Below are 25,295 nucleotides of genomic sequence, written 5' to 3'. Positions count from 1 at the left end.
GTCATTAATTTTTTCCATTTATATGGTGAGTTGGTTCTTCACTATGTTTCTGTGCTTGTTCTATGCTTGTGGTTCTCACCTTGATGGATTGAAAATATATACCTGCTGGGGCCCCATCCCTAGACATTTTGATTCAGAAGCTCAGTGGAATCTGGGCATCTTTCTGTTGTTTAATGTTCTATGGGTAATTTTGCCAAAAAGCCATTTTCCTACTCTATTAGCATATTGTAAAGTTAAGGCTTGGATACCAGTGTCATACTCATACCTCCTGTACGTAGTTGTTAGTTAGTTGGAGTTAGTTGTTTTTTTTGTTTTGTTTTTTAAGATTTTATTTATTCTTCAGAGAGAGAGGGAGAGAGAGCGACCACAGGCAGACAGAATAGCAGGCAGAGGCTGAGGGAGAAGCAGGCTCCCTGCTGAGCAAGGAGCCCGATGTGGGACTCGATCCCAGGATGCTGGGATCATGACCTGAGCCGAAGGCAGCTGCCTAACCAACTGAGCCACCCAGGCGTCCCAAGTTGGAGTTAGTTGTTAAGTGTTACTGCTCTTAACACTTCGATCCTTCCCCTCATCTCTTTCTCTATTCTGTTACCTTCATTATTCTCCTGAACTGTGGAATGGTCTAGTTGATGCTTAAGCCTTCAAATACATCGTTCAAGTTGCTACCAGACTGTTGTAAACTTGATGATTATGGATATGTTTAGTGCGTGAGAGATAGATCTTCAATACCTACAGAATAAAATTAAGTTTCCCTAAAAATTCTGGCTACTTTACCTACTTTGCCAGATACCTCTTTCACCACAGAACGTTCCCCTCCTTCCCTAGTGCTCATCATTCTAAACTATTTGCAGATCTCTGAATATTCTGTTGTTTTTCGTGCTTTCCTGTCTGGGTGTTCACTGAGCATCCTATTCCTGGAATCACCCATTTTCCAGCTTTGGAATTCATCTTTAAGGATTCTTCTTAGTCATTGAACCTCTAATGAAACCTTTTCTGATAGCACTTCTCTTTCAAGTGGAACTGACTATTCCTTCTTCCCTAATATAAATTTTTATCAGACCTGGTAACCTTTTGTTGTGCTTATTTGTCTACGAGTATATATCTTTGTAGTGGGACTGTGACCCTTGTGGGACCCATGCCCACAAGGGTCACAGTCCCACTTGACTGTGGGACTTCATTGTTTTAATTGTCTTAATTGCCTTTATATTCCTAGCAAAATCCCTGGCACATCGTCTGCCTCTGCCCTATAAAGCAGTCTTAGGAAAGCTACATATACTATACATTTCACTGACCAGATTGTCCTTAAATCTGAGAAAAGTGATCTATATTCTTGTCCATTCAGTTTTCTGTGCCTCCTTATATACCGTGCATACCCTATTGGAAGATAAGAACTTGCACATTTAGTCTGTTTAGTTAAAAATATTTTTTTAGTCCTCTTATGTTAAAGGAAATGAAACCCAAGATAGCCTAACACTAATATAAGATCTATGGATTTAGCATTTCAGGATCTTCTGCTTACTTGTCGATTCTGAATACAGGATTAAGTAAGTGCTGCTGATACATAATTATCGGATAGGTTCCATGGTGATGGCTGCTTTGTGAAAAGTGCCAAAATATTAGCTTTCTTTATCAACTATTAATATCCCTTTTTTCCTAGCCTTCTTTGAATCCAGAAGCTGGCAAACAGAATCAGCCATGCAGACCTATTGGGACCCCTTCTGGAGTGTGGGGTAGGTAGATTTTGCCATTTTAAAGGCACAGCTTTACATTTTTCTTAGCATGGAGAGGAGCAACAATTCTTTATCTCTTTTTTGTTTGTTTCTTTCTCTTTTTTTCTCATCTCATCCATTTGCACATGGTAACTAACACTTGTTATCTCTTACTGTGCCCACCCAAAATAACATTGAAATGTAATGGTCTTAAGTGTCATGATACAGATGATTGAGAGCCTGTAAAGCCCTAAATTTGAAAACAGATTTTAAGCAGAGGGAGAATTATCTAAAGCTTATGAGAAGTAATGTTTAATTAACATTGCTAATTCATTTATAACAACTAAAGTGAATTTTTTGTGTTATAATTGTTTCCTAAATATTTGGCAGGCAAATATAGTGGTATTTTCTAAGCATTCTTTCATATTAGTAGATAGTCTTCTAAAGTCTTGTCTGAAAAGGCTGTGTAATACCACATTCTATAGACGGTTTTGTTCAGTTAGGTTCCAGTTGTTGAGGGGTTTTTTTTGTTTGTTTAAGGAGATTGAGGGGTAGGTTTGGCTTAATGAATGTGGCTTGTTGTAGAGAGCAAGGTGAAAACAGATACATACGATTATGTGTAAATGTTGAGAATAACTAGGCTTATAAAAAATGAAGAGACAAATCAGTGTATTTCATACCAAACCTGATCTGTAGTTTTGGAATCGTTGGCATTTACAAATGAGACTCTCCTCATCCCTACCTTAGACCTATTTAGACCTGTTTAGTAGTTAGGCATCTTATTGGGATGGCTTTAGTATATCTGAATACTGGTTTTGGATCTTGAATTATAGGATTAAAGGTGCTTATTGTGCCGTTTCCCCTTTGTTAATAGCGTAAAGGTTTGCTCCACTTCGCCTCATCAGAAGATCCCAGGGTAGCCTCCTTTCCCCCAATTTTGGCATTTCTCTCCATTCCTATGCTGACAGGAACTGCCCCACTTGGATATATTCTTGTTTGGTGTGTGCCTGAGTGATCACACAAGACAAGTTATGCCCCTGAAGGACTACTAACACCTTTGGTTGTTATGTTGATTTATGAATTTAGCTTCATATGCTGCCTTTTTCCTGTAATCCCCAAGTAGTGTCATTTTTGAGAATATCTGTTAAGTGCAAACCAGGAAATGTTTGTCCCTCAGTTTCAGCAGTTCTTTGTTGAAAGTGAGGATTTCATCTATACTGTGCTTAACCATTATTTGACATTCTTTTGTCTCTTCAATATTGTATTTCACAGAAAACCCACCTAGTGCCAAGCAACCCTCCAAAATGCTAGTCATCAAAAAAGTTTCCAAAGAAGATCCTTCTGCTGCCTTCTCTGCTGCATTCACCTCACCAGGATCTCACCATGCAAATGGGAACAAATCATCAACCATGGTTCCAAGTGTCTATAAGAACCTGGTTCCTAAGCCTGCACCACCTCCTTCCAAGGTATGATTTGGAATCAGTGTAGGAACCCTATATAGCAGAGGTCTGGGAATAAATCAGGGAAAAAATTAGTAAATTTATTTTTTCCCATTGAATCATTCATCGGATATTCATTCAGTACCTAATAAATGTATAGTATTTTACTCTGTCTCCAAACTCTACTTCTTCAAACTGGATTTTTTTTTTTTTAAATTTTATTTATTTATTTGACATTTGACAGGCAGAGATCACAAGTAGGCAGAGAGGCAGGCAGAGAGAGAGGAGGAAGCAGGCTCCCTGCTGAGCAGAGAGCTGGATGCGGGGCTCGATCCCAGGATCTCAGGACCCCAGGATCACGACCTGAGCTGAAGGCAGAGACTTTAACCCACTGAGCCACCCAGGCGCCCCTCTAACTGGATTTTTAGTAGGCTTCTCATACTATTCGCTCATCTCATAAACCTTCTGATTTGCTGTTTAATAGCATCAACATCCATCTGATCACTTGGCTGAATATTTCTTTCCTACTTCTCCTCATCACTCATTCTCGTGTACCAAGCAATTAAAATTCCCTGTCACTTATTCCCTCTATGATGTCCTATGCCCTTGTCACCTCCCACGTACTATTGTAGTGCACCCATCTGTTTTCTCATCTCTCTGTATTCATCTTGCACAAAACTGTCGGAATGATCATCCTAAAACAGTTTGAATATATGACATCCTTTCCTCAGTCACTTCGACAGTCCCAAACCATCTATATAGCAGGGTTTGGTAAACAACGTCTTCTTCTTCTTCTTTATTTTTTTTATTTTTTTATTTTTTTTAAGATTTTATCTATTTATTCAACAGACAGAGATCACAGGTAGGCAGAGAGGCAGGCAGAGAGAGAGAGAGACGGGAGGAAGCAGGCTCCCCACGGAGCAGAGAGCCCAATGCGGGGCTTGATCCCAGGATTCTGGGATCGTGACCTGAGCCGAAGGCAGAGGCTTTAACCCACTGAGCCACCCAGGCACCCCGGGTTTGGTAAACTTCTCTAAAGAGTCAGATAATAAATAATTTAGGCTTTGCTGGTCACCTGTGACATGCAGTCTTTGATACATTTACCTTTCTTCTCTTTTCCTTCTTTCTTTCTGTTTCTTGTTTGTTTTACAATGCCTGAAAAGTGTAAAAATTATATTAATAGCTCATGGGCCATAAAGAAACAGGCCTCTGGCCCATGGGTGTTCCTTACCAACCCCAGTCTTATAATACAGTGTCCGAACTCCTTAGCAGTGGCATGTATAATTCTTTATAGCCTAAGCCTAATCCATCTTTTATATTTCACTACCCTTTCTTTCTCTTACCTGGAAAATTATTCATCCTTCAAATTGATGTCATCTGCTGTGGGAATACTTTTTTTTTTTAAGATTTTATTTATTTATTTGACAGAGAGATCACAAGCAGGCAGAGAGAGGGAGTGAAGCAGGCTCCATGCCGAGCAGAGAGCCCAATGCAGGGCTTGATCCCAGGACCCCGAGACCATGACCTGAGCCAAAGGCAGAGGCTCAACCCACTGGGCCACCCAGGTGCCCCTGGGAATCCTTTTCTATCACACATATGTAAAGATCTCATTAATCTTTATATCTCTGATTGAATAGCACTCTGTCTTTTATCACAATATCTATAACACTTAATCACATCACTTTATTTCCTCACAGAAGCACATAATAATTGCTTTAATGAATTCTAGCCACTATACAGAAGTAATTAGAATTGACTTCATTATTGAGAGGAAAACCAGTAAGCATTTATTCATTTTCCTTTGTGTGTAAGCACTGTGTTTGGTGATTCTGAGCAATACAGAGAAGTACCAACACTGGCTTGTGACTATCCAGGAGCTGAAAGTCTAATTGGGATAATAAGATAAAACAGTATGAACGGTTATGTGATACGTATGAAATAAAATAGTAACAGATGCTGATAACATTTTAACAGACTTGGAGGGGCGCCTGGGTGGCTCAGTGGGTTAGGGCCTCTGCCTTCGGCTCAGGTCATGATCCCAGGGTCCTGGGATCAAGCCCCACGTCGGGCTCTCTGCTCCGCAGGGAGCCCGCTTCCTCCTCTATCTCTGCTTGCCTCTCTGCCTTCTTGTGATCTCTGTCTGTTAAATAAATAAATAAAATCTTAAAAAAATAAACAGACTTGGAATAACTAAATAAATTAAACACTAGTGTTAAATTCATAGGAGCAAGATCAGTTCAGATTATGACCATCAAGGACAATTCTGCTGAAAACTTGTCATTTGAACTGATCTTTGAAGGATGGGCCAGATTTGGATAGGCAGAAAAAGGTCTAGAGAGTTTTGCACATCATAAGAGGAGTAGTGGTTAAATACAAGTTCTGAAACCAGAAGACACTGCAATAGTTGAGGGATAGCAAATGATTATAAATACTCCTGGGAGCTCTAGGAAGATAACCAGACTAGGGGTCCTTATCCTAGTGGTAATGAATGAAGCTTTCAGGGTAGATAACATCTCTAAGGAAAAAGAGTAGAAGAGTAAAGAATGAGAAATTAAAACTTAGAGGAGTATTTAATAATTTATAAATATTAGGAAAATAACGATATGGTCAGTAAGATTAAGAAACTATAATTCAGACATGAAAAAAAATACTGTCACAAAAATCTGGTAAGATGACTTTTTAAGTTAGAAACTGGGGTTGTCAACACTTGACAATTGCTGCTGACAAGTTGAGGGAAAAAAGAAAAAGGGGTTTTGACCTTAGCAATTGGAAAGGTTTAGGTCACCTTTGAGTTGAGGTTTAGGAGAGTAGTGTAAGATTTCAGGGCCTCTGGAATTAATGTGGGTAGAAGTAGAGGTAGTGGCAACTTTGAGACTTGATAATAAAAGGAAATAGAATATAGGTGGTGGTAAAGTTAAGTGAAAGGATGAAAAAAATCTGTAGGAAAAAGCCCTTGGAATATACTTGAAAGAGGTCATTAAAGAATCATGGTCTGGGGTACCTGGATGGCTCGGTCATTAGGCGTCTGCCTTCGGCTCAGGTCATTATCCCCGAGTCCTGGGATCGAGCCCCACATGCATCTCCCTGCTCCGCAGGAAGCCTGCTTCTCCCCTCACCCACTTGCCCTGCTTGTGTTCCTGCTCTCACTCTCTCTCTCTGTCAAATAAATAAAATCTTTATTTAAAAAAAAAAAAAAGAATCAGGGGCACCTGGGTGGCTCAGTGTGTTAAAGCCTCTGCCTTTGGCTTAGGTCATCATCTCAGGGTCCTGGGATCAAGCCCCGCATCTGACTCTGCTTGGCAGGGAGTCTGTTTCTCCCTCTCTTTCTGCCTGCCTCTCTGCCTGCCTTTCTGCCTGTCTGTCAAGTAAATAAATAAAAAATATTTTTAAAAAAATAAAATTAAAAGAAGAATCATGGTCTAGGAAGAAATGAGTAGAAATAAAACTGATTGGCAAGTGGAATTCTCTTTGAAAGCGTTGAAGATACTTGTTTGTCTGATGTAGAAGGGAAAGAATGTAATTTAAGTCAAGAGAGCAACTACTATGTAGGAAACAGTATAGCGTGGAAATTAACATCAGGGCTTTGGAGTAGATAGAGTCCACTTTGTGCCTTCTTTGTGATATGACCATGGGCAAGTTTCTTAAGTTTCAAGTCTCAGTTTTATCATCTATAAAATGGGGTAGTAGTACCTATCTTTTAAGTTTTTTGTGAGATGTAAATGAGGTTTTGTTAGGTATTTAAAACTATCATATATTAAGTGCTAACAAATTATGGCCATTATTATCAGCACACTTTGTTCCATTCCTTAAGAGGTTTTATAAGTGTTACTTTATTTGAAATGTCTGCAAGCCTTCTGTTAAACTATAGAGAGTATAAAAATGAGTTAAAACAATATCATATCCTCTAACACTTAAGAAAGCTTTTGAGTGTGAAAAAATGGCAAGGACAAAAGTAAGGACACAGAGCTTAAGATTAGTTTCGCACTGTTGTATAGGACTATCATAAGTCAAGGATAGAATGAAAATCAGAAAACTAAGCTAAAGGCTATTAATGTCCTTGCAGAAGGTCATAAAGCCTGAACAGGGGTGATGAAAGTGGGCAGAGATGGGAGGTGGCACACAGTAGGAAGGAAATAGGACACTGTGCATTCTTCTCTGGAAAACCAGGATAACTACGGAGCCATTCATTGGAGTTAAGAGAGATAGATCAGTTTTCAGGAAAAGTTGATGAGAGGTTCTGGGTATGTGAAATGCGAGGTATTAGAGGAGGGAAGAGGTGAGATGACTGGGAAGCAGACATGGATTTATCCAGTCATTTTCTCTAGGCATTCAGTGGTTACTGCACATTGAGTATCTGTGTACTAAAAACTGTGTCACTAGAGGCATAAAATAATCTTAAAGAGTTTGTTATCTAGTAAAGAGACAGATACAAAAAATAAATGTTCTCTGCCTGGAGAGGGTCCTCAGACCCTTCATAGATAAGGTCATATTTGAACTGGGTTTTGAAGTGGAAAAGGAAAGAATGGCCATTTATTTGTATCCTTTTACATGTATAACATTTCTATAACATTTACTCCTCTAATCCTAAGATGCAGAAAATTATGTAATATAAGGTTCCATAGCTAGTGAAGTGATGGAGTCAGGACTCTTAAACCAGGCTTGTCTGACCTCAGTCTGGGGCTCTTTTGGGTGCTTCAAATTGCCTCCCATCTTGAAGGACTAAAAAGGAGGGAGGAAGTTGAGAATTCAGGTTTTAGAGTCAGACTTCATGCCACTCTTTAAGGCTGTGATTTTCAGCAAGTTACTTGATTTTTGCTAAACTTGTTTCCTTAAAAATAAACTGGAGCTAATTATATCAGTTACATATTGTGGTAAAAGAATAAAATTAAAAGTTTCAAAAGCACTTGGAGGGGCACCTGGGTGGCTCAGTGGTTTAGGCTGCTGCCTTTGGCTCGGGTCATGATCTCAGGGTCCTGGGATCGAGCCCCGCATCGGGCTCTCTGCTCCGCAGGAAGCCTACTTCCCTCTCTCTCTTTCTCTCTCTCTCTGCCTGCCTCTCTGCCTGCTTGTGATCTCTGTCTGTCAAATAAATAAATAAAATCTTTAAAAAAAAAAAAAAACACTTGGAATATAATATTGCACATCCTAAGTAGTCCGTAAATAGTTTAAAAACAATAGGGGCAACTCAGTTAGATGAGCATCTGCCTTTGGCTCCAGTCATGGTCTCGGTCCTGGAATCGATTCCCGTGTCAGGCTCCCTGCTCTTTGGGGAATCTGTTTCTCTCTTGCCCTCTGCCCTTTCTCCACATATGTTCTCCCTCCCTCTCTCTCAACTAAGTAAATTTTAAAATCTTAAAATAAATAAATAAATAATAAAAACTGTAAGAGTACAGGGTACCTGACTGACTCAGTCCACGGTGCATGTGACTCTTGATTTTGGGGTCGTGAGTTCGAGCCACATGGCATAGGGATTACTTTAAAAACGAAACAAAACAAAAAAAAAACAGTCGGAGTTCATTAGGGAGCAAGTAGTTGGGGTTTTCCAGTAGAGGAACCCGTGTTACCTAAAAAAGAAAGAAAGATAAAATGTGCCATGTTTCTGAAAAGACAAATGCTTAAATATGGCTGGTAGTTGGGAACTGGTTGCAGGGGGGAGTATTAGTTAAGACAGTCCAGTCATGGAGGTTTTTCTTTTTTTCTTTCAAGATTTTTTTTCTTTCAAGATTTATTAATTTGAGAGAAAGCAGTGAGAGTGAGAGAGCACAAGCAGTGGGGGATGGGAGGAGTGGTGCTCCCCCACACTGGCCTTCGCCCTCTCACCATCTGTAGAAAATGATAAAAGAAACCACTTACTATGATGTTTTGGGGGTCAAACCCAGTGCCACCCAGGACCGATTAAAAAAGCCTTAGAGGAAACTGGCCTTGAAGTACCACCCTGATAACAATCCAAATGAAGGAGAGATGTTTAAACAGATTTCTCAAGCTTACAAAGTAGTCTCTGATCCAAAGAAAAGGGAATTACATGACAAAGGAGGTAAACAGGCAGTCAAAGAAGGTGAAGCTGGTGGTGGTTGGGGTCCCCCATAGACCTCTTTGATTTTTTTTTTTTTTTTTTTGGAGGAGGAGGAAGGATGCCTAGAGAAAGGAAAGTAAAAATTTGCATCAGCTCTCAGTAACCTTAGAAGATATATATTATATAACAGTGCAGCAAGATAGCTAGCTCTGCAAAAGGACATGATTTGCGATAAATGTGAAGGCTGAGGTGGTAAGAAAGGAGCAGTCGAATGTCCCAATTGCTAAGGTACTGGAATGCAAATTAGAATTCAGATAGGACCTGGAATGGTTCACCAAATGCAGTCTGTGTGCGTGGAGTGCCAGGGCCATGGGGAATGTATCAGTCCTAAAGATATAAAAGCTGCAATGGAAGGAAGATCGTTTGAGAGAAGATCCTAGAAGATAATACTGACAAAGACATGAAAGATGGCCCGAAGATACATTCCATGGTGAAGGAGACCAAGAACCAGGACTGGAACCAGGAGTAGATCAGAAGGACCATGCTATTTTTACTTGGTGAGGAGAGGACCTTTTCATGTGTGGACATACAGCTGGTTGAAGCACTGTGTGGCTTTCAAAAGCCAGTATCTACTCTTGACAATCAAACCGCTGTCATCACCTCTTATTCAGGTCAAATTGTCAAGCATGGAGATATCAAGTGTGTGCTAAACGAAGCCATGCCAGTTTATCATAGACCATATGAGAAGGGTCACCTAATCATCGAATTTAAGGTGAACTTCCCTGAGAATGGGTAATAGCAATCTCTCATTCTCCAGAAATTGTTTTTTTGTTTTTTTAAATAGCTAGCTTTGGAATATAATACAACAAAATATTTGGTTATTTATTGAAAGAGCTATTTTGTTAAAATAGGGATAGAGATGATGGGGCGCCTGGGTGGCTCAATGGGTTAAAGCCTCTGCCTTCGGCTCAGGTCATGATCCCAGGGTCCTGGGATCGAGCCCCGAATCGGGCTTTCTGCTCAGCAGGGAGCGTGCTTCCTCCTCTCTCTTTCTGCTTCTCTGCCTACTTGTGATCTCTGTCTGTCAAGTAAATAAAATCTTTTTTTTTAAAAATAGGGATAGAGATGAGTATTGCAGAGAATTGAATAGTAAGTAATAATGAGCAAGTGTAAGACAGCAGATACTGACTTATGCAGAAAAACTTGGCAATAAGAGGATGATAGTGTAAAAGAAAATAAAGGTTTGGGGTTTTTTTCCCTAGCTTCAATAAGGTGGCTTAGCATGTTTATAGATAAAGGGGAGGAACTTATTGGAAGAAAGGAAGAAATCATTGATAATTCTGAAAGGAAAGAGAATGAACACATGTAGAATGGTGGAAAGGGGGTAGGAAGCTATTGAACTTGCAGTGCAAAAGGAGAGACTTAGGGAAAGTTTGGATCCGGTGACTTCTGATTTCTTAGTCCAGTATGAGAAGGCACGATCATTTGAGGTGGAGGGAGTTGGGATTGATTTGGAATTTGAAGGAAAGAAGAAGACATTTAAAAACCTGTGGTTGATAGGTGGTTCACTTTGGTGGATTTGTATGTATAAAATTCCTCTAATAAAAGAAGACATGAGGCATAGGTTTTCTCTGTTGAGCAGCCAGCTATATAGCATAGTGTTGTTTGAGTTATTGAAAATTAAGATTGAATTGGAATAAAGTTGGGCAGAAATGTAGGTATCCTATTGCATGTAACACTCTGGTACAAACTTTCCATACCACTATGGCAAAAACGCAAGTTTTGGAGTGCCGTGAGGTGCCAGTGTTAAAGAAAGACAAAGCATCTGATAATCATCTACAACTCTGGGGAAGCTAGGGGAATTATCATCTTTGATAATGAGCCTTACATAAGCAGCCATCATTTTAGATTTCTTGCATCCGTGCGAGAAAAAAATTAATCTCCATTCCATTTGGGTTGTTGTCTCTCTTATCTGCTTGCATATTCTTTTTGGAGACACTACAGAAAAAACAATACTACATATTACTTGAGTAACCTTAGACAAATTATGTAACCTCCTTAACCTTAGTGTCATTTTTTGTAAAAAATTGACCTACGGGCACTTGGGTGGCTAAGTGGGTTAAAGCCTCTGCCTACCTACCTCTACCTACTTGTGATTGCTGTCAAATAAATAAATAAAATCTTAAAAAAAAAAAAAGTTGACCTAATAATTATACCTGATTGGGTTAAGAATGAAAATGGTATGACAATCATCTGGTAAGCCCCAATTATATTAATTCCTTTCCTGAAGCTTATAGTATCCTCTTTAATACAACAAAAAAAATTCTTTTCATTCAGATCCTTCTGTTTTCTTGGCGGTTTCTCAGTTTTAATTGTTTCATTCTGGAAAAATGGACATTTTTCACTTGCTTCAGCCTCACTCCATTGATGTGCTTTATCTTTCCTGTTCTCCTCAGATAATGTGATTGACTCAGAGAGGGGGGTATGCCTGGGTGGCACAGTCGATTAACCATCCAGCTCTTGGTTTCTGCTCACATTGTGATCTCAGGGTCATGGGAGTGAGCCCTGAATCAGGGTACATGCTGAGTACAGAGTCTGCTTGAGATTCTCTCTCCCTTTCCCTCTACCCCTCCCACTTCGGCTGCGTGTGCTCATTCTCTCACTCTCTCTGTATCTCAAATAAATAGATTAAATCTTAAAAAAAAAAACAAAAAACATTCCAGTCATACTACAGTGCCCAGTCATAATTGGGATTAGGGCCAGAGTGACAGAATGGGCCTAGACCACACAAAGCCAAGCAAAGAAGGGACCAAACCAGAATCGTCTAGCCATTTATATTGCCCACCCTGGCCTAGAAGTAGCTTCCTGTCATTGACGTTCTTGGAAAATAGCCTTTTTTTTTTCTTTTTTCTTTAAAAAATCAGGATTACATCCGTGGTTAACAAATATAAAAGGGGAGCATTTTAGGGTCCAGTAAGTTTGGGAAATGCTACCTCTTAAATTCACATGTGTTCACATTCACAAATACTATAAATGCATAGGAAAGAAACTCATTGAAGTTTACTCACCTCAGCATCTCCCAAACTTAGCTGAACTAGAGCTCTCTTTTTAAGAATTCCTGTTAATATCCCATGACACTTCTGGTTCCCGTCTGCTTTTTTCCTTCAAGTGCCTAACCTCAGAAAGAGGTTGCATACCTCCCAGACATGTTAAAATGGGTAAGCTCTAGGAATTCGTGTTACTGCATGACATTTTATTCTTTGCTTTATGTGATCTTCCAGGCTGAGGTGTCCATACTTGTGCTGACTGATTTGTTCTTTGTTCCCATGTAGCCCAGTGCATGGAAAGCTAACAGAATGGAACACAAATCAGGATCCCTTTCCTCTAGCCGGGAGTCTGCTTTTTCCAGTCCGATCTCTGTTACCAAACCAGTAGTACTGGCTGGGGGCACAGTTTTAAGCTCTCCTAAAGAGGTGAGTGAAGATAAGGCCAAGCAGCCTTTTCTAAAATTGTTATTTCCCATTTACTAAGGTACATGGTGTGACATGTAAAGCATTTCCTTTGTAGCTGTGTTTAGCTCAGTCATTTCTTTCTTTTTTTATTTTTTTTTTTAAGATTTTATTTATTTATTTGATAGAGATCACAAGTAGGCAGAGAGGCAGGCAGAGAGAGAAGGGGAAGCAGGCTCCCCGCTGAGCAGAGAGCCCGATGCAGGACTCGATCCCAGGACCCTGAGATCATGACCTGAGCCGAAGGCAGTGGCTTAACCCACTGAGCCACTCAGGTGCCCCAGCTCAGTCATTTTCTTTACTGGTGATTCCCATTTGCCTCTGAAGATGGGCCGTAGCTGAGTGGAGTGATTGCTCTGTGGTAGACTGGCATGAAAGATCAAAGAGTTACTATAGGAGCCATAGAGTCTCCTGCAGGAGCCCTGCAAATCTGTGGGCATCTGGGTGGCTCAGATGGTTAAACATGCACCTTGGGCTCAGGCTGTGCTCCCAGGGTCCTGGGACCAAGCCCCACATGGGGCTTCCTGCTCAGCAGGGAGCCTGCTTCTCCCTCTCCCTCTGCTCTTCCCTCCTGCTCGTTCTCTCTCTGTCTCTCTCAAATAAATAAAACCTTTAAGGGGGAAAAAAAATGCAAAGCTAAAGTCTGTTTTTTAAACGAAAAAGAGAGTTTATTTTTGGTAAAAGAGTGATAATTAGGCTTCCAGATTCTAGAGATCAGTACCATGTAGAAGTGACCCAGAGAGGCCCAGTTCTTGCTGTTTGCTGTCAGGAGCAATCTATTTGTGGTATTTGCCCAGAGTCCCTCCAGCACTACTCCTCCGATTGAGATCAGCTCCTCTCGCCTGACCAAGCTCACCCGCCGAACTACCGACAGGAAGAGTGAGTTCCTGAAGACTCTAAAGGACGACCGGAATGGAGACTTCTCAGAGAGCAGAGACTGTGACAAGCTGGAGGATGTAAGAGCATAAGGTTTTTTTGGGGCAACATAAGGGTTTTCCTGTGTTGCATATGTACTTTTTTTTAAAAAGTCTTTAATTGGGGCCACCTGGGTGGCTCAGTTATTAAGCATCTGCCCTTGGCTCAGGTCATGATCCCAGGGTTCTGGGATCATGTCCTGCATCGGGATCCCTGCTTAGTGAGTAGTCTGCTTCTCCCTCTCCCACTCCCCCTACTTGTGTTCCCTCTCACTGTTCCTCTTTCTCTCTGTGTCAAATAAAATCTTAAAAAAAAAAAAGTTTTTAAATGTCCCTCCTTAAAATGCTTTCTTAAAAGCCACACCCTGTAATTTCCAGGAGTCCCAACATTGGCCAGCTGTCAAGTGGCAACTCCTAGCTGCAAGGGACTCTAGAAAGGGGAACTTTCTAAAGCTGAGCCCAGTAGTTCTTGAGTCCAAATTGTGAAGAAGACAAGAGCACTGATACCGAATCTGTATCCAGTAGCACTTACCACTGTTGACAGCCTGAAGTTAGGCTCCCTAAGGAGGTGGTGTGCTTGAGAAGCCCTAGGACGGTGAGCAAGGCCTCATTTTTGAATGGGGACTACCTGTGCGCTGAAGTTCCCTGGAGAGCACGTCACTCGGTTCTGACTCTTTAATCTTGCAGATTGTGTATCTTGCCACAAAGGGTCATTGAACCAAGTGTGTCCTTTCCTTCTTTCAGTTGGAGGACAACAGCACACCTGAACCAAAGGAAAACGGAGAGGAAGGCTGTCATCAGAATGGTCTTACTCTCCCTGCAGAGGAGGAAGGGGAGGTCCTCTCACACTCTCTGGAAGCAGAGCATCGGTAAGTGAAGATCAGATCACAGGGCATGCTGTGTATGGCCTGTAAGGAGCTTGAACATCCTTAAGACGTCGACCTACAGAGAGAAGTGTTCTTGGGCACCATAACCTGTCCTCTCTTTATGCCTCAGCTTGCCTGTTGCCTACTGGGCATTCCTTTACGGGTTAGCTTTTTCACAACTTTTCCTCTGCAAGGCTTTCACGTAGTTTAGTTTCAGATTCAGTTTATAGAGGGGAACCTATTTCCTAGGACTATTGTACTGGCCCTTCCACCCTCCTAACCCAAGTGAGCCTTTATCAGACCCCTTTAAAAGGCCTTGGGAGGGTCACCTGGGTGGTTCAGTGGTTAAGGATCTGCCTTCGGCTCAGGTCGTGATCCTAGAGTCCTGCAATCAAGCCCCACTTCTGGCTCCCTGCTCAGCAGGAAGCCTGCTTCTCCTTCTCCCACTGTCTCTGCTTGTGTTCCCGCTCTTGCTGTGTCTCTCTCTCTCTGTCAAATAATTAAATAAAATCTTTTAAGAAATTTAAAAATAAGGCATGAGACCCCCTCCGTGGGTGGAGCTTGTTCTTTAAATGAGGGCCTTTAACACAGAGCTCCCAGCTGTTTGGGCACCTGGGTGGCAGATGGGGCCTGCCATGTGTGGCAGTACCTTCCTGAAAGGAAGTTCCTGTCCTGAAGAACTTTAGAAGTCAGCAGGATCACGAATATGAAAGAGACCACAGTGCCATGAAGTTGAAAGGGAAATTAGGTACATGTAGAGATGTGCTGATTGGCTTACTAGAGACAAAAGTGAGTTGTTTTAAGATTTATTTGAGAGAGAGAGAGTTGAGGGGAGGACCAGAGGGAGGGAGAGAGAATCTCAAGCAGACAACCCACTGAGTGTTGGACCCCATGCAGGCCTCGATCACATGACCCTGAGATCATGACCTGAGCTAAAATCAAGAGTTGGCCACTCAACTGACTAAGCCACCGAGGTGCCCCCAAACCGAGATTTTGGAGCACCTGGGTGGCTCATTTGGTTAAGCATCTGCCTTCAATTCAGGTCATGATGGCAGGGTCCTGGGAGTCCCCCATCTGGCTCCCTGCTGAGCAGAGAGTCTGCTTCTTCCTTCCCTTCTGCCTGCCATTCCCCTTGCTTGTGCTTGCTCTCTGTCAAATGAATAAATCTTTTTTTTTTTTTTTTTTTAAGATTTATTTTTTTATTTGACAGACAGAGATCACAAGAAGGCAGAGAGAGGCTCTGCCTCTCCACTGAACAGAAAGCCCGATGTGGGGCTTGATCCCAGGACCCTGAGATTATGATTTAAGCCGAAGGCAGAGGCTTAACCCACTAAGCCACCCAGGCGCCCCAAATGCATAAATCTTTAAAAAAAAAAAAAAAAAGAGATTTCTTCGTCTTGTTTTGTCGGAAAGAGCCCTTTACATTTTGGCTCTCCTGCAGCCTTAATTTCTGCTGCTTTTATCTCCTCTCTGCAGCTCTTATACCCTATAAAGAGCAACTGTGGAGATCCCTCATTTAATTCAAATACCTAAGGAGCCATAATTAAAGCTTATCCCACATGGCAGGGGTGGGGGTCCTGGAGTAGAGCTGTGTCAGGCTCCACACTCAGCAAGGAGTCTGCTTGAGGATTCTCTCCCTCTCCTCCTGTCTCCCTACTGTGTGCACACACTCTCTTTCTCTCTGGTGTAAATAAATTTAATTTTTAAAAAAACTTATCCACTGGGAAGAAAAGAAAAATCCCAAGTGGGGTACGATTGCCCCTAGGCAAGTAAGTTTTCTCTGGAAAGTTGTGGTCTTTCCACTTAACACTTAAAGGTCGTCTTTTTTTTTTTTTTTTTTTTTTTTTTGCCTGACTTCCCTCTACTAGATTATTGAAAGCAATGGGATGGCAGGAATATCCTGAAAATGATGAGAATTGCCTCCCCCTCACAGAGGATGAGCTCAGAGAGTTCCACATGAAGACGGAACAGGTATGTCATAAACCTTTCCTGGAGACCTGTTAATGATTAGGAGAGAAAGGAACAGGGCAGTCATTGCCCTTAAAGAGCCTCAGTTTAGTGTGAGAGAAAGACCTTGGAAAAGAAAATATAAAGTAAGTTGCCATAGTAGAAATACAGAGGAGCGAATCACTGCTTAGGCAACAGGGATTACCGGTAGTGGATATAAAAACTAGGTCAGTAGTTAGCAGATTCCAGAAAGTAGTATGTTCTTTCATCCTGGCAGCTCTACCCCCTTATCAGAACCACAAGGCTGTGTTCCAGAGTAATGGGCAGAGCCCTGGGTCTCTAAGGAAGCAGAAGCAGGTTTATCCCCCCACCCCCCCCCCCCACCTCCAGCCCTGTGGTTTCCCTTTGATATTCTGGCCAGAACCAAGAAACAGCCTCTTTGAATTATCCAACAAATGGTTGGCTTCTTTCTCTGAAACACTGCCAGACCTTGAGATTTTTAGCAATGAACAAGATAAATGGAGTTACAAACTTCATGAGGCTTACATTCTGGTGGTATATTTTCTTTACATTTTTTACTTCTCCGATTTTTATTTAAAGCACAAATAACAATAGGATTAAGGCCTGTAAAGAGAAATTACAGCTGACATAAAGACACTGCTACTCAAAACTATTTTTCTCAATTGTTATCACCTGAGAACTTGTAGAAATAGAGAATCTGAAACCCTACCTACTGAATCAGAATCTGCATTCTTTAAAAAGATCTGTAAATGACTGATTCGCACTGTAAGTTTGAAAAGCACAGCTATAACAAATCTTGGGATGGGGGCGCCTGGCTGGCTCAGTCATTATGCGTCTGCCTTCAGCTCAGGTCCTGGGACCTGAACCTGCTTCTCCCTCTCCCTCTCCCACTCCCCCTGCTTATGTTCCCTCTCTCGCTGTGTCTCTCTCTGTCAAATAAAGTCTTTTTAAAAAAAAAAGAAAAGAAAAGAAAAAAGAAATCCTGGCTCTCCCCTTCTACATTTTGCCTCGAATTCAGTACCGGCCTTTTCCAGGTCCCACTGCCAGTGTAGTTTTTGACGGTTTTCTTTTTTCTTTTCCTGCTAACCACAGCTGAGAAGAAATGGCTTTGGGAAGAACGGCTTTTTGCAGAGCCGTGGTTCCGGCCTGTTCTCCCCTTGGAGAAGCACTCGTAAAGCAGAGTTTGAGGATTCGGACACGGAAACCAGTAGCAGTGAAACATCAGATGACGATGCCTGGAAGTAGGCATATAAGTCCTCACAAATCTGACCCAGTAAACTCAGCTTGTGTGTTTAGGGAGTATACAGAAGAAATCATTCTTTTCCTTTTCTTACGTTGTTGAATACTTCATGCACAAGGGAAAATAGTCATATCCCAAAGAAAGAGCAATTGGCTTGTTTAGCTTTTGTTGTTCTTCCCTGTTATCTGCTTAATAGAAGTTTGTGTGATGGGAAAGATTTTTTAAATACACACACACACACAGACACAGTATCTATGGGGCGACGCACAGGTGGGAGCTGGCAGTGCAGAGAGGAGACGCCGGTCTGCAGCAACAGCTTCTACTACCAGCCCTTGGGGCACTCACCCCTGTGCTCAAGCAATCATTGTCAATGACAAAGTGACTATTGAAGTTATAATTGTATTAAATTAATGCTAATAATTTGGATATTTTATTTTATTTTTGGCTGCTCGGGTAACGTTAGCCCTTAACCAAGCATACATGGTTTTCTTTTTTTCTTTTCTTTTTTTTTTTTTCCTTTTTTTGGGTACAGCTGTAAAATATTTGGATATAGGAAATGTTGTGTTATTCTTGCAGCCTTGATATTCAGGGTGGATTGTAAAATATAAATTTTTGTGAGATTTCAAAGATTAAGATTATTTTGATAACATTATTTACAGATTTAAAAGATGTGGTTATCACAAGTCTGTTGAAGGGGAAAACTACTGCATAAAATAACTAACTTGGAATAAATATTTTGCATCAGTTTGGATTGTCTTGTGTAAGAAGTATATTTCCTTTAAAGTTAGAGGAGTGGATTCTTAGAGGGAAATACTTCTAGAAGTCTGAGGGAAATCTCAATTCAGACACCACTGTTTCTCCTTTTAGCGGATACTTTTTTGATGCAGAAAAATTTGTGCAATAAATTATCAGTAATAAAATCAGAAACCCAAGTTTCCTTCCTGAAACTGATTTTCATTTGCCTGGGTATTTACCAGTTTGCATATTTACAAGGAAGGTTCTGTGCCTCAGTTTTCCTGCTAAACAGGAACATGGGAAAGGGTTTGAGCAGTGACCAGTGGAAGAGGCACAGTTTTTCATTCAACATACACTTTCCAGCTCTCCCCGTACAGCCAGGCATTTTGCAAGGCTCTGGGGGTGCAGGGAATGCCCAGCCCAGTAGGGAAGAGAATAAACCATTATATTCAAAATGAAGCCTTGGGCCAAAATCTTACGGACAGGTAGAAGCTAAAGCAAGCAAGCAGTGACACTGGCACTCTGGCCATCCCTACAGGGCATGGTCCCTGGTGGATATAGTGGTCTAGGATTGCCCTTTAGTGGGAGACAACCAGCAGAGTAACAGCCCTGACTGCTTGTTGGAAAGAGAACTAACTTGTGTCTCCAGAAAGGATAGAGGCAGAGAAACCAACATGACATTGGCTAGATTCTAAAGGCTAGGAGGGCAGAGACCCTATCTACCACACTGAATTACATAGTCTCTTCTGCTGGGGTTACAAGCAGTCCATGTAGAAATGGTGGTTGAGACAGAGCAATAAGAACTATATCATATTTCATTGGATATATCTTTTGAAGCATTATGTACTAATAAGAAAACTTGCCGGGTCCCTGGGTGGCTCAGTTGGTTAAGCTTCCAACTCTTGATTTTGGCTCAGGTCATGATCTCAGGGTTGTGGGATCAAGCCTTAGTCCAGCTCCTTATGCAGCAAGGAGTCCGCTTTCCAATCTCTCTCTCTCTCTTTCTCTCATAAATAAATCTTTAAAAAAAGAAAAAAAAAAGGAAAGAAAACTTGCCAGGTATGATACTCTATTGTCGGTCTCGATTTCAGTGTTAAAATTGGGGGGGGGGGGGAGTACATCTTAGAATCAGTGAAATACTATAAAATGAATTAAGTTGCAAAAGTATTAAACTGGAAATAAGAAGTTGGTTGAGATAGAGATACCCTGCCTGTTTGGGGTTGAGCTTTGCCACTTACTAGCTTTCACAGAACAAATTTCTTAAAAATGTGCCCTTTTTCTTGCTTGGAATTAAGCTGGCTGAGATCACATGCTTTGAAACACTTGTAACCTGTTGCTGATCACACCTTGGCCTTAACATGGTGAGAGGGCTGCTACCGTAAGTCCCTGTCTTGTTTAGAAAAGGGAGTTTGTTTCTCCCTTAAGGGAGAAACGGGCCTCAGAGCTCCTGCTGGTGGATGCATGTATTTGGGGAGGTGGCAAAGATCCGATCAGCACAAAAGTCCCCTGCCCTGTCTCGAATGAAGGGCTACCTTTCTATATTTGATTCTCTCATCTGATAGATTCATTGTGTTCTCCCAGAACTTTCATTCCTTGGGCTGTGCTAATTATCTTCCCTCTCTGGACAAAACCCCAAACAAACAGGAATGGGATGAGGGAAAAACTGTCAGCCTTGGTGTGATTTTGGTTATGCAAAAGCTGTGGTTGCTTCCCAAGGGCCGAAGTAAGAGGGAAGGCTTTTCAGCCTAGGGGGAAGACAAGTTTCCTAACAAAGCCTAAAAGGGCAGAAGGCTTCCTCTCCCAGGTGTTCCCTAGAACAGAGAACACTAACTTGGGTAATGTTCACTTGGGCAGAACAAGAATGAACAAAATGATACTTCCCTGCCAGACACTGTTGAATAACCAGTGATGGGGAGGGGGAGTATGTGAGAGGGGCCCAGCTAGTCTGGGATGCAGCTGTTTGTTCCCCTTTATATCAGCAGAGAAACCAAGATGTGGTCAAAGGACTTGCACATGCTCATATAATGCAGTGGAGCGACTTTGTGACACTTTTTCAAGCCAGGGGCTCCTCCCAAAGGTGATCAGCCTTTCCCCACCCATGCTCTGGACCTGCCTAGACCTGTGGTTGCTGCCCAGGGAGCTAAGTCTCCTCCCCAAACATAAACTTAATCATGTAAACGCAGCAAACTTGGCCTTTACTCTCTCTGCCTCTGGGTTTGTTTCATCCTTCTCTCCCTTTCCCCTGCTCTCTGTCCTCTCTCTTGCAGGTCTTGGCTGGCGTGTCAGGAAAGGGGTCCCATCCCATGGCCTCCGATTCTGGAGAGCCGGGGCTCCTGTCCTGTGGGTCCTGTGACATGGTTTTCCGCTCCTGGACGCTGTTGGCCACTCACACTCAGCGTTTCTGCATTGGCCGTCTGACCCGAGAGGTAACACCCAGAGACCACCTTTCAAAAGGGCCGCCTCCATGGCCACATGGGTGGGTATTCAAGCAACTCTGAGCCTCAGTTTTCTTCACCCCACACCCTGTCCTGTTGCCAGGTAGTGCCACAAGAACACCAGGGCCTCCCAGACCGGGAGGCCAGCAAATTGGCTCTTAAGAAGCTAACAGAAGAGGTACTCCGGACTTTCCCCATTTGGAAATTTTAGCATCCTCCCTAAATCTACAGATCACGCAGATTACGGGTCAGATTACCCCGAACACTGCGGCTGTACCTTCAGGAAATGCGACCTTGGATAACAGAGGTCCCCAGGGGATTAGAAGGGCCCCGAAGCCAGACCGAGGCGCAGACTGGGGGCCGCACCCACGAAGCTGCTGGAAGCCCCAGCGAGCGGCTTCGGGCGCTGCAGGGGACTCACGCAAAGCGAGTGGCGGAGAGGGAGTCACAGAGCCGGGCCCTGGAGAGACGCAGTGAGGGTGAGGGAAAGAGACGGGGGATAACGGGCCCTCCCTGCCCCAACCGCTTGGCTTTGAGTTTGTCCTACCCATTGCGACTCCGTCCCTTAACGCCTCAGAACTGAGCCAACGCCTCCAAGGTTTGGCCCAGACCCGAGGCGGAATATCACGCCTTTTCGGTCTGGAGCGGGAGCTTCGAGAACTCCGGGCAGAAGCCGGGCGAACGCGGGGAGCTCTGGAAGTGCTAGGGGCGCAAGTTCAGCAGCTACAACCGGAGTCCGGGTGAGACCCGGCGCGGGAGAATTCCAAGCGCGGCTGAACCGGCCCGGGGCCGGGGGGAGGGGCGGGGCCTGACCTGAGGGCGGAGCCGCGGCGGGACGCGGGAGGCGCAGGCGCCCACGCAGCTGGAAGGTCGCCCGCAATAGGTAGGGAAGGGGCGGAGTTTCCGGAGGCCGAGTCTCGGGAGCCGCAACATCTCAGCGCGCGTGTACCCCTGCGCCAGGGCCCGGCTCAGCGCCTTGCGAGAGGCAGAACTCTGTTGTTCGGTGCTGCGAGCCAACCCAGGGACTCTGGCTGCCGAGATCGGGTGAGGTCCCGGACCCGGGTCGGCAAGGGCGAAGCGCTGATCAGTCCTGGATAGACGGTGCTGCATTTTTGTCCCCTGCTCCCTCCCTAGGGCCCTGCGGGAGGCCTACGTTCGAGGCGGGGGCCGGAACCCCGGCGTTCTGGGCCAGATCTGTCAGTTGCAGGCGGAGGCATCAGCACTGGAGCTGCGGCGGTTGCGTACCCGCAGAGGTGAACAGGAGGGCCTCTCCGAAGCGGTGGTCTTAATTCTGGGAGGAGAAAAGGGCGGTTGAACTGATAGGGTGGGGGGGGGGGCGTCTTTGGCATGGGGACCACCTGAAGTTGGAACACCTGGGTGGTCTTTGTGGCAATGGCTAGAATGTTACCTGACAAGTCCGGTCTTGTTCATAGAGACCTAAAGCTGGAATTCTCAGAATTGCACAGCTGGTTACCAGAGGTTGGAGGTGGCAGGTCAGACTTTTTCATTGCAGGAAAGGGGGCAGGCGCCACCCTGGGGGAGCTTCTAGTAGTGGAAACCGAAAACCGGCGCTTGGAGGCAGAAGTCCTGGCCTTACAGATGCAGAGGGGTGCAGGCCCTGCGTCCTGGGGTCAGTGAGCACCCTTGTCCTACACCATCTAGCTCTCCCCCGCTGAGTGCAGAGGAAGGGGTTAGAGGGGCCGTGCATGGGGAATGAGGCACGTTTGTGCCCTGTCGGTTCCTGCCCTCGTGCATCTCCAGGTGTCCGTGCATGTGGGTCCGGCTCTCAGGGAAAGTTTGTCTCAACCCTGTTCTTGCCGCATCCTGCTCAGGCATGCCCTACTCTTAACTCCGGTCCCAGGGCCTACGGAGCCTCGAACTTTGGTGAATCCCAGCCCATGCCTGAGAAGGAGGGAAGATCCCCCGCGCCTCCCGCCGCCGGTGGCTCCTCCCCTGCCGCCCCTTCCACACTCCACAGGCATCCTATTGAGTGGCACAGAAGAGACCGTGAGGACCCAGGGGCTGGGGCCAGGGCCGCTCTGTTTTGTGTAGTTGGGGAAGCATGGGCACCAAGGAGGCATTCCGCAGGAGTCAACTCTTCCCCCACCTACAGCTGCAGGTTCCTGGAACCATGACCAAGAACCTAGGTCTGGATCCGTACTTCCTTCTGCCGGCCTCTGACGTTCTGGGCCCTGCGCCCTATGACCCTGGGTGAGGCCTGCTCCCTCCTTTGACATTCTCTGTGACTTGGTCCTCACTGGGCCATCTTCTGATTAAGCAGACCCACTAGGAAGAGCTAGGGTTGGGGAACTGATGGGGTGAGGGGCAAGGATGAGGGGATAGGGTTCAGAGGAGTTGGGGGTTGTATAGATGGCAGCTGAAACCTGTGTTCTTCAGGGCTGGGCTGGTCATTTTCTATGACTTCCTTCGGGGCCTTGAGGCCTCTTGGATTTGGGTGCAACTAATGACTGGCTTGACCCGAGATGGACAGGACACAGGAGGAGCCACAGCATTGCCCCCAGCCCTTTGTTTGCCTCCACCTCCAGCTCCTGGGCCCATGGGCAATTGTGCCATCCTTGCCAGCAGGCAGCCTGTACCCAGGTCAGTAGATGGAGATTGACTTTTGATGCTTTTTGTCACATCCTGCTGAGTTTCCCCATGTATATACAGGGCCACTGGCTGAGAGCTGTCCAAGGAAAGAACAGTTCTGGCTTCTGACATCTTGTGTTGGTTGTTCTAGGCTGCCACCTTCAGCATCAGTATCCCTGGTCTGTGAGTTACAGGCCTGGCAGGGGCTGGCATGGACTAGGGAACCACAGCCAAAGGCTTGGGCCTCACTAGTGCTATTTGACCAGAAGCAAAGGGTGTTAAGTGGCCGTTGGCGTCTTCCACTTCGGGCCCTTCCTCTGGACCCTAGCTTTAGCCTTGGGCAATTGAATGGGATTCCCCAGGTAAGTGTGGAGGACAAGGACTGGATCTCCTCCCCTCCAGGTACAGCCGCAGTACCATGTCATCTCTCTCCAGGTAGGTCAGGCTGAGCTCTTTCTGCGACTGGTTAATGCAAGAGATGCAAGTGTCCAGACGCTGGCAGAGATCAATCCCGCAAGTGCCCAGGAGTACCAGTACCCACCTCCGGTGAGGGCTCACCTAGCACTAGGGATACCGCAGTGTGATTGGTGTGGTTAGTTGCCAGCATGTTCCAAGCTATTTCTGTGAATTAACTCCTTTAACTATCATACATGTGTAAGGCAGACTATGTAAACAGATGAGGAAATCAGAGCTGCACAGTGAGGCTGACTTGTTTTACCTTAGGTAGTTAAGATATAAACCACTTGCGGGGCGCCTGGGTGGCTCAGTGGGTTAAGCCGCTGCCTTCGGCTCAGGTCATGATCTCGGGGTACTGGGATCGAGTCCCGCATCGGGCTCTCTGCTCAGCAGGGAGCCTGCTTCCCTTCCTCTCTCTCTGCCTGCCTCTCTGCCTACTTGTGATCTCTCTCTGTCAAATAAATAAATAAATAAAATCTTTAAAAAAAAAAAAAAAAAAAAGATATAAACCACTTGCTAAAGATACACTTCTCCCTGTTCCACAGATGTCCAGCTCACCTTCACTGGAAGCAAGCTTCCTTGCCCCAAAAGCTGGCTTTGTTGACCCCCCTCCTCCTGAAGAGCCCCCTCAGCAGCAGAGTCAAGGATAGATGGTTTGGGCCCCCATCGCGGTTCTGACCGCCACCGCCGGTGAATGTGGGTGGGCACGAGTAGCTTTAGAGGCTCAGAACTAGGACTTGTTGCCAGACCTGCAGCTTTACTACTCCACGTTCTGAGGGGGTCTAGAAGCAAACACCAGATACAAGCTCAAGATAGGAGATCCAACCATAGCTTTGCCACCTTCCACAAATACTTGGCCTTTATCAGTTTTCCTCTTATAAAATGGATGTGAGGATTAAATGGATATTGGGTATTTTCAGTATTGCCTGGAATATAAATTCTTTGAAAGCAGGGGGCATTCTTTAATTTGTTAAAGGAATGTCATCAATTCTTTGGGGGGGGGGGGCTAAAGCCCATCTTGTTGCCATACTTCGTTCAGGACATCCTCTGGGAATCCTTCCAGACTATAAAGGTCCCCATTGAACTAGGAGCTCCCATACCTTCCACACTTATAGAGGGTCACATGTAAAATCTGGTTGAAATTTGATATTGGGTCCCAGTGCCAGAACCCAGTGCCAACCTTTTAGTCAAAAGCCTAAAATCCTTAGGACTTTAGCATCTAGAGCATCTATCTTCAGGAAGTTCAAAGCCGTGAGTTACCATAACCAGCCCAGAAAAATTCCAACCATTTTCTCTGCTATCTTTTAGGAAACAATGTATCAACTGGAAAACGGCCTGACATTGGCTATTCAAAACGGCAGATTCTGACCTATTGTCTACCTACTGTCTGACCTACTGTCTAGTGCAGTGAAGCAGCCCTCT

General features: G+C 44.3%; 1 protein-coding gene and 1 pseudogene across 5 annotated transcripts in view; both read left to right on the top strand.

Moving 5' to 3' along the window:
• LOC101688019 (vasculin-like protein 1) overlaps positions 1-24,792 on the top strand; it is a 59,690-nt gene extending 34,898 nt beyond the window's left edge. The window contains exons 6-24 of one of the 5 annotated variants that reach the window (XM_045064444.1): positions 1,658-1,730; positions 2,982-3,175; positions 12,494-12,634; positions 13,468-13,626; positions 14,329-14,453; positions 16,319-16,421; positions 20,661-20,819; positions 20,899-21,006; positions 21,112-21,307; positions 21,406-21,568; positions 21,789-21,872; positions 21,963-22,081; positions 22,342-22,458; positions 22,690-22,835; positions 22,942-23,039; positions 23,226-23,429; positions 23,569-23,779; positions 23,853-23,963; positions 24,419-24,792. In XM_045064444.1, the coding sequence (XP_044920379.1) occupies positions 1,658-1,730; positions 2,982-3,175; positions 12,494-12,634; positions 13,468-13,626; positions 14,329-14,453; positions 16,319-16,421; positions 20,661-20,819; positions 20,899-21,006; positions 21,112-21,307; positions 21,406-21,568; positions 21,789-21,872; positions 21,963-22,081; positions 22,342-22,458; positions 22,690-22,835; positions 22,942-23,039; positions 23,226-23,429; positions 23,569-23,779; positions 23,853-23,963; positions 24,419-24,523 (2,616 nt within the window). In that variant the 3' untranslated portion in view covers positions 24,524-24,792. Of the gene's footprint in view, positions 1-1,657; positions 1,731-2,981; positions 3,176-12,493; positions 12,635-13,467; positions 13,627-14,328; positions 14,454-16,318; positions 16,422-17,510; positions 18,410-20,660; positions 20,820-20,898; positions 21,007-21,111; positions 21,308-21,405; positions 21,569-21,788; positions 21,873-21,962; positions 22,082-22,341; positions 22,459-22,689; positions 22,836-22,941; positions 23,040-23,225; positions 23,780-23,852; positions 23,970-24,418 lie in introns of those variants that run through there. The other 4 variants (XM_045064445.1, XM_045064447.1, XM_045064446.1 and 1 more) reach the window with 4 other exon arrangements.
• LOC101688314 lies at positions 8,481-10,149 on the top strand (annotated as a pseudogene).
• Positions 24,793-25,295: the final 503 nt, after the last annotated feature.

Source organism: Mustela putorius, unplaced genomic scaffold (genome assembly GCF_011764305.1).
Source record: "Mustela putorius furo isolate JIRA1106 unplaced genomic scaffold, ASM1176430v1.1 tig00003853_pilon_pilon_pilon, whole genome shotgun sequence".
Taxonomy (NCBI): domain Eukaryota; kingdom Metazoa; phylum Chordata; class Mammalia; order Carnivora; family Mustelidae; genus Mustela; species Mustela putorius.
Note: the sequence above shows the minus strand (reverse complement) of the source record. Positions and strands in the feature narration are given on the sequence as shown.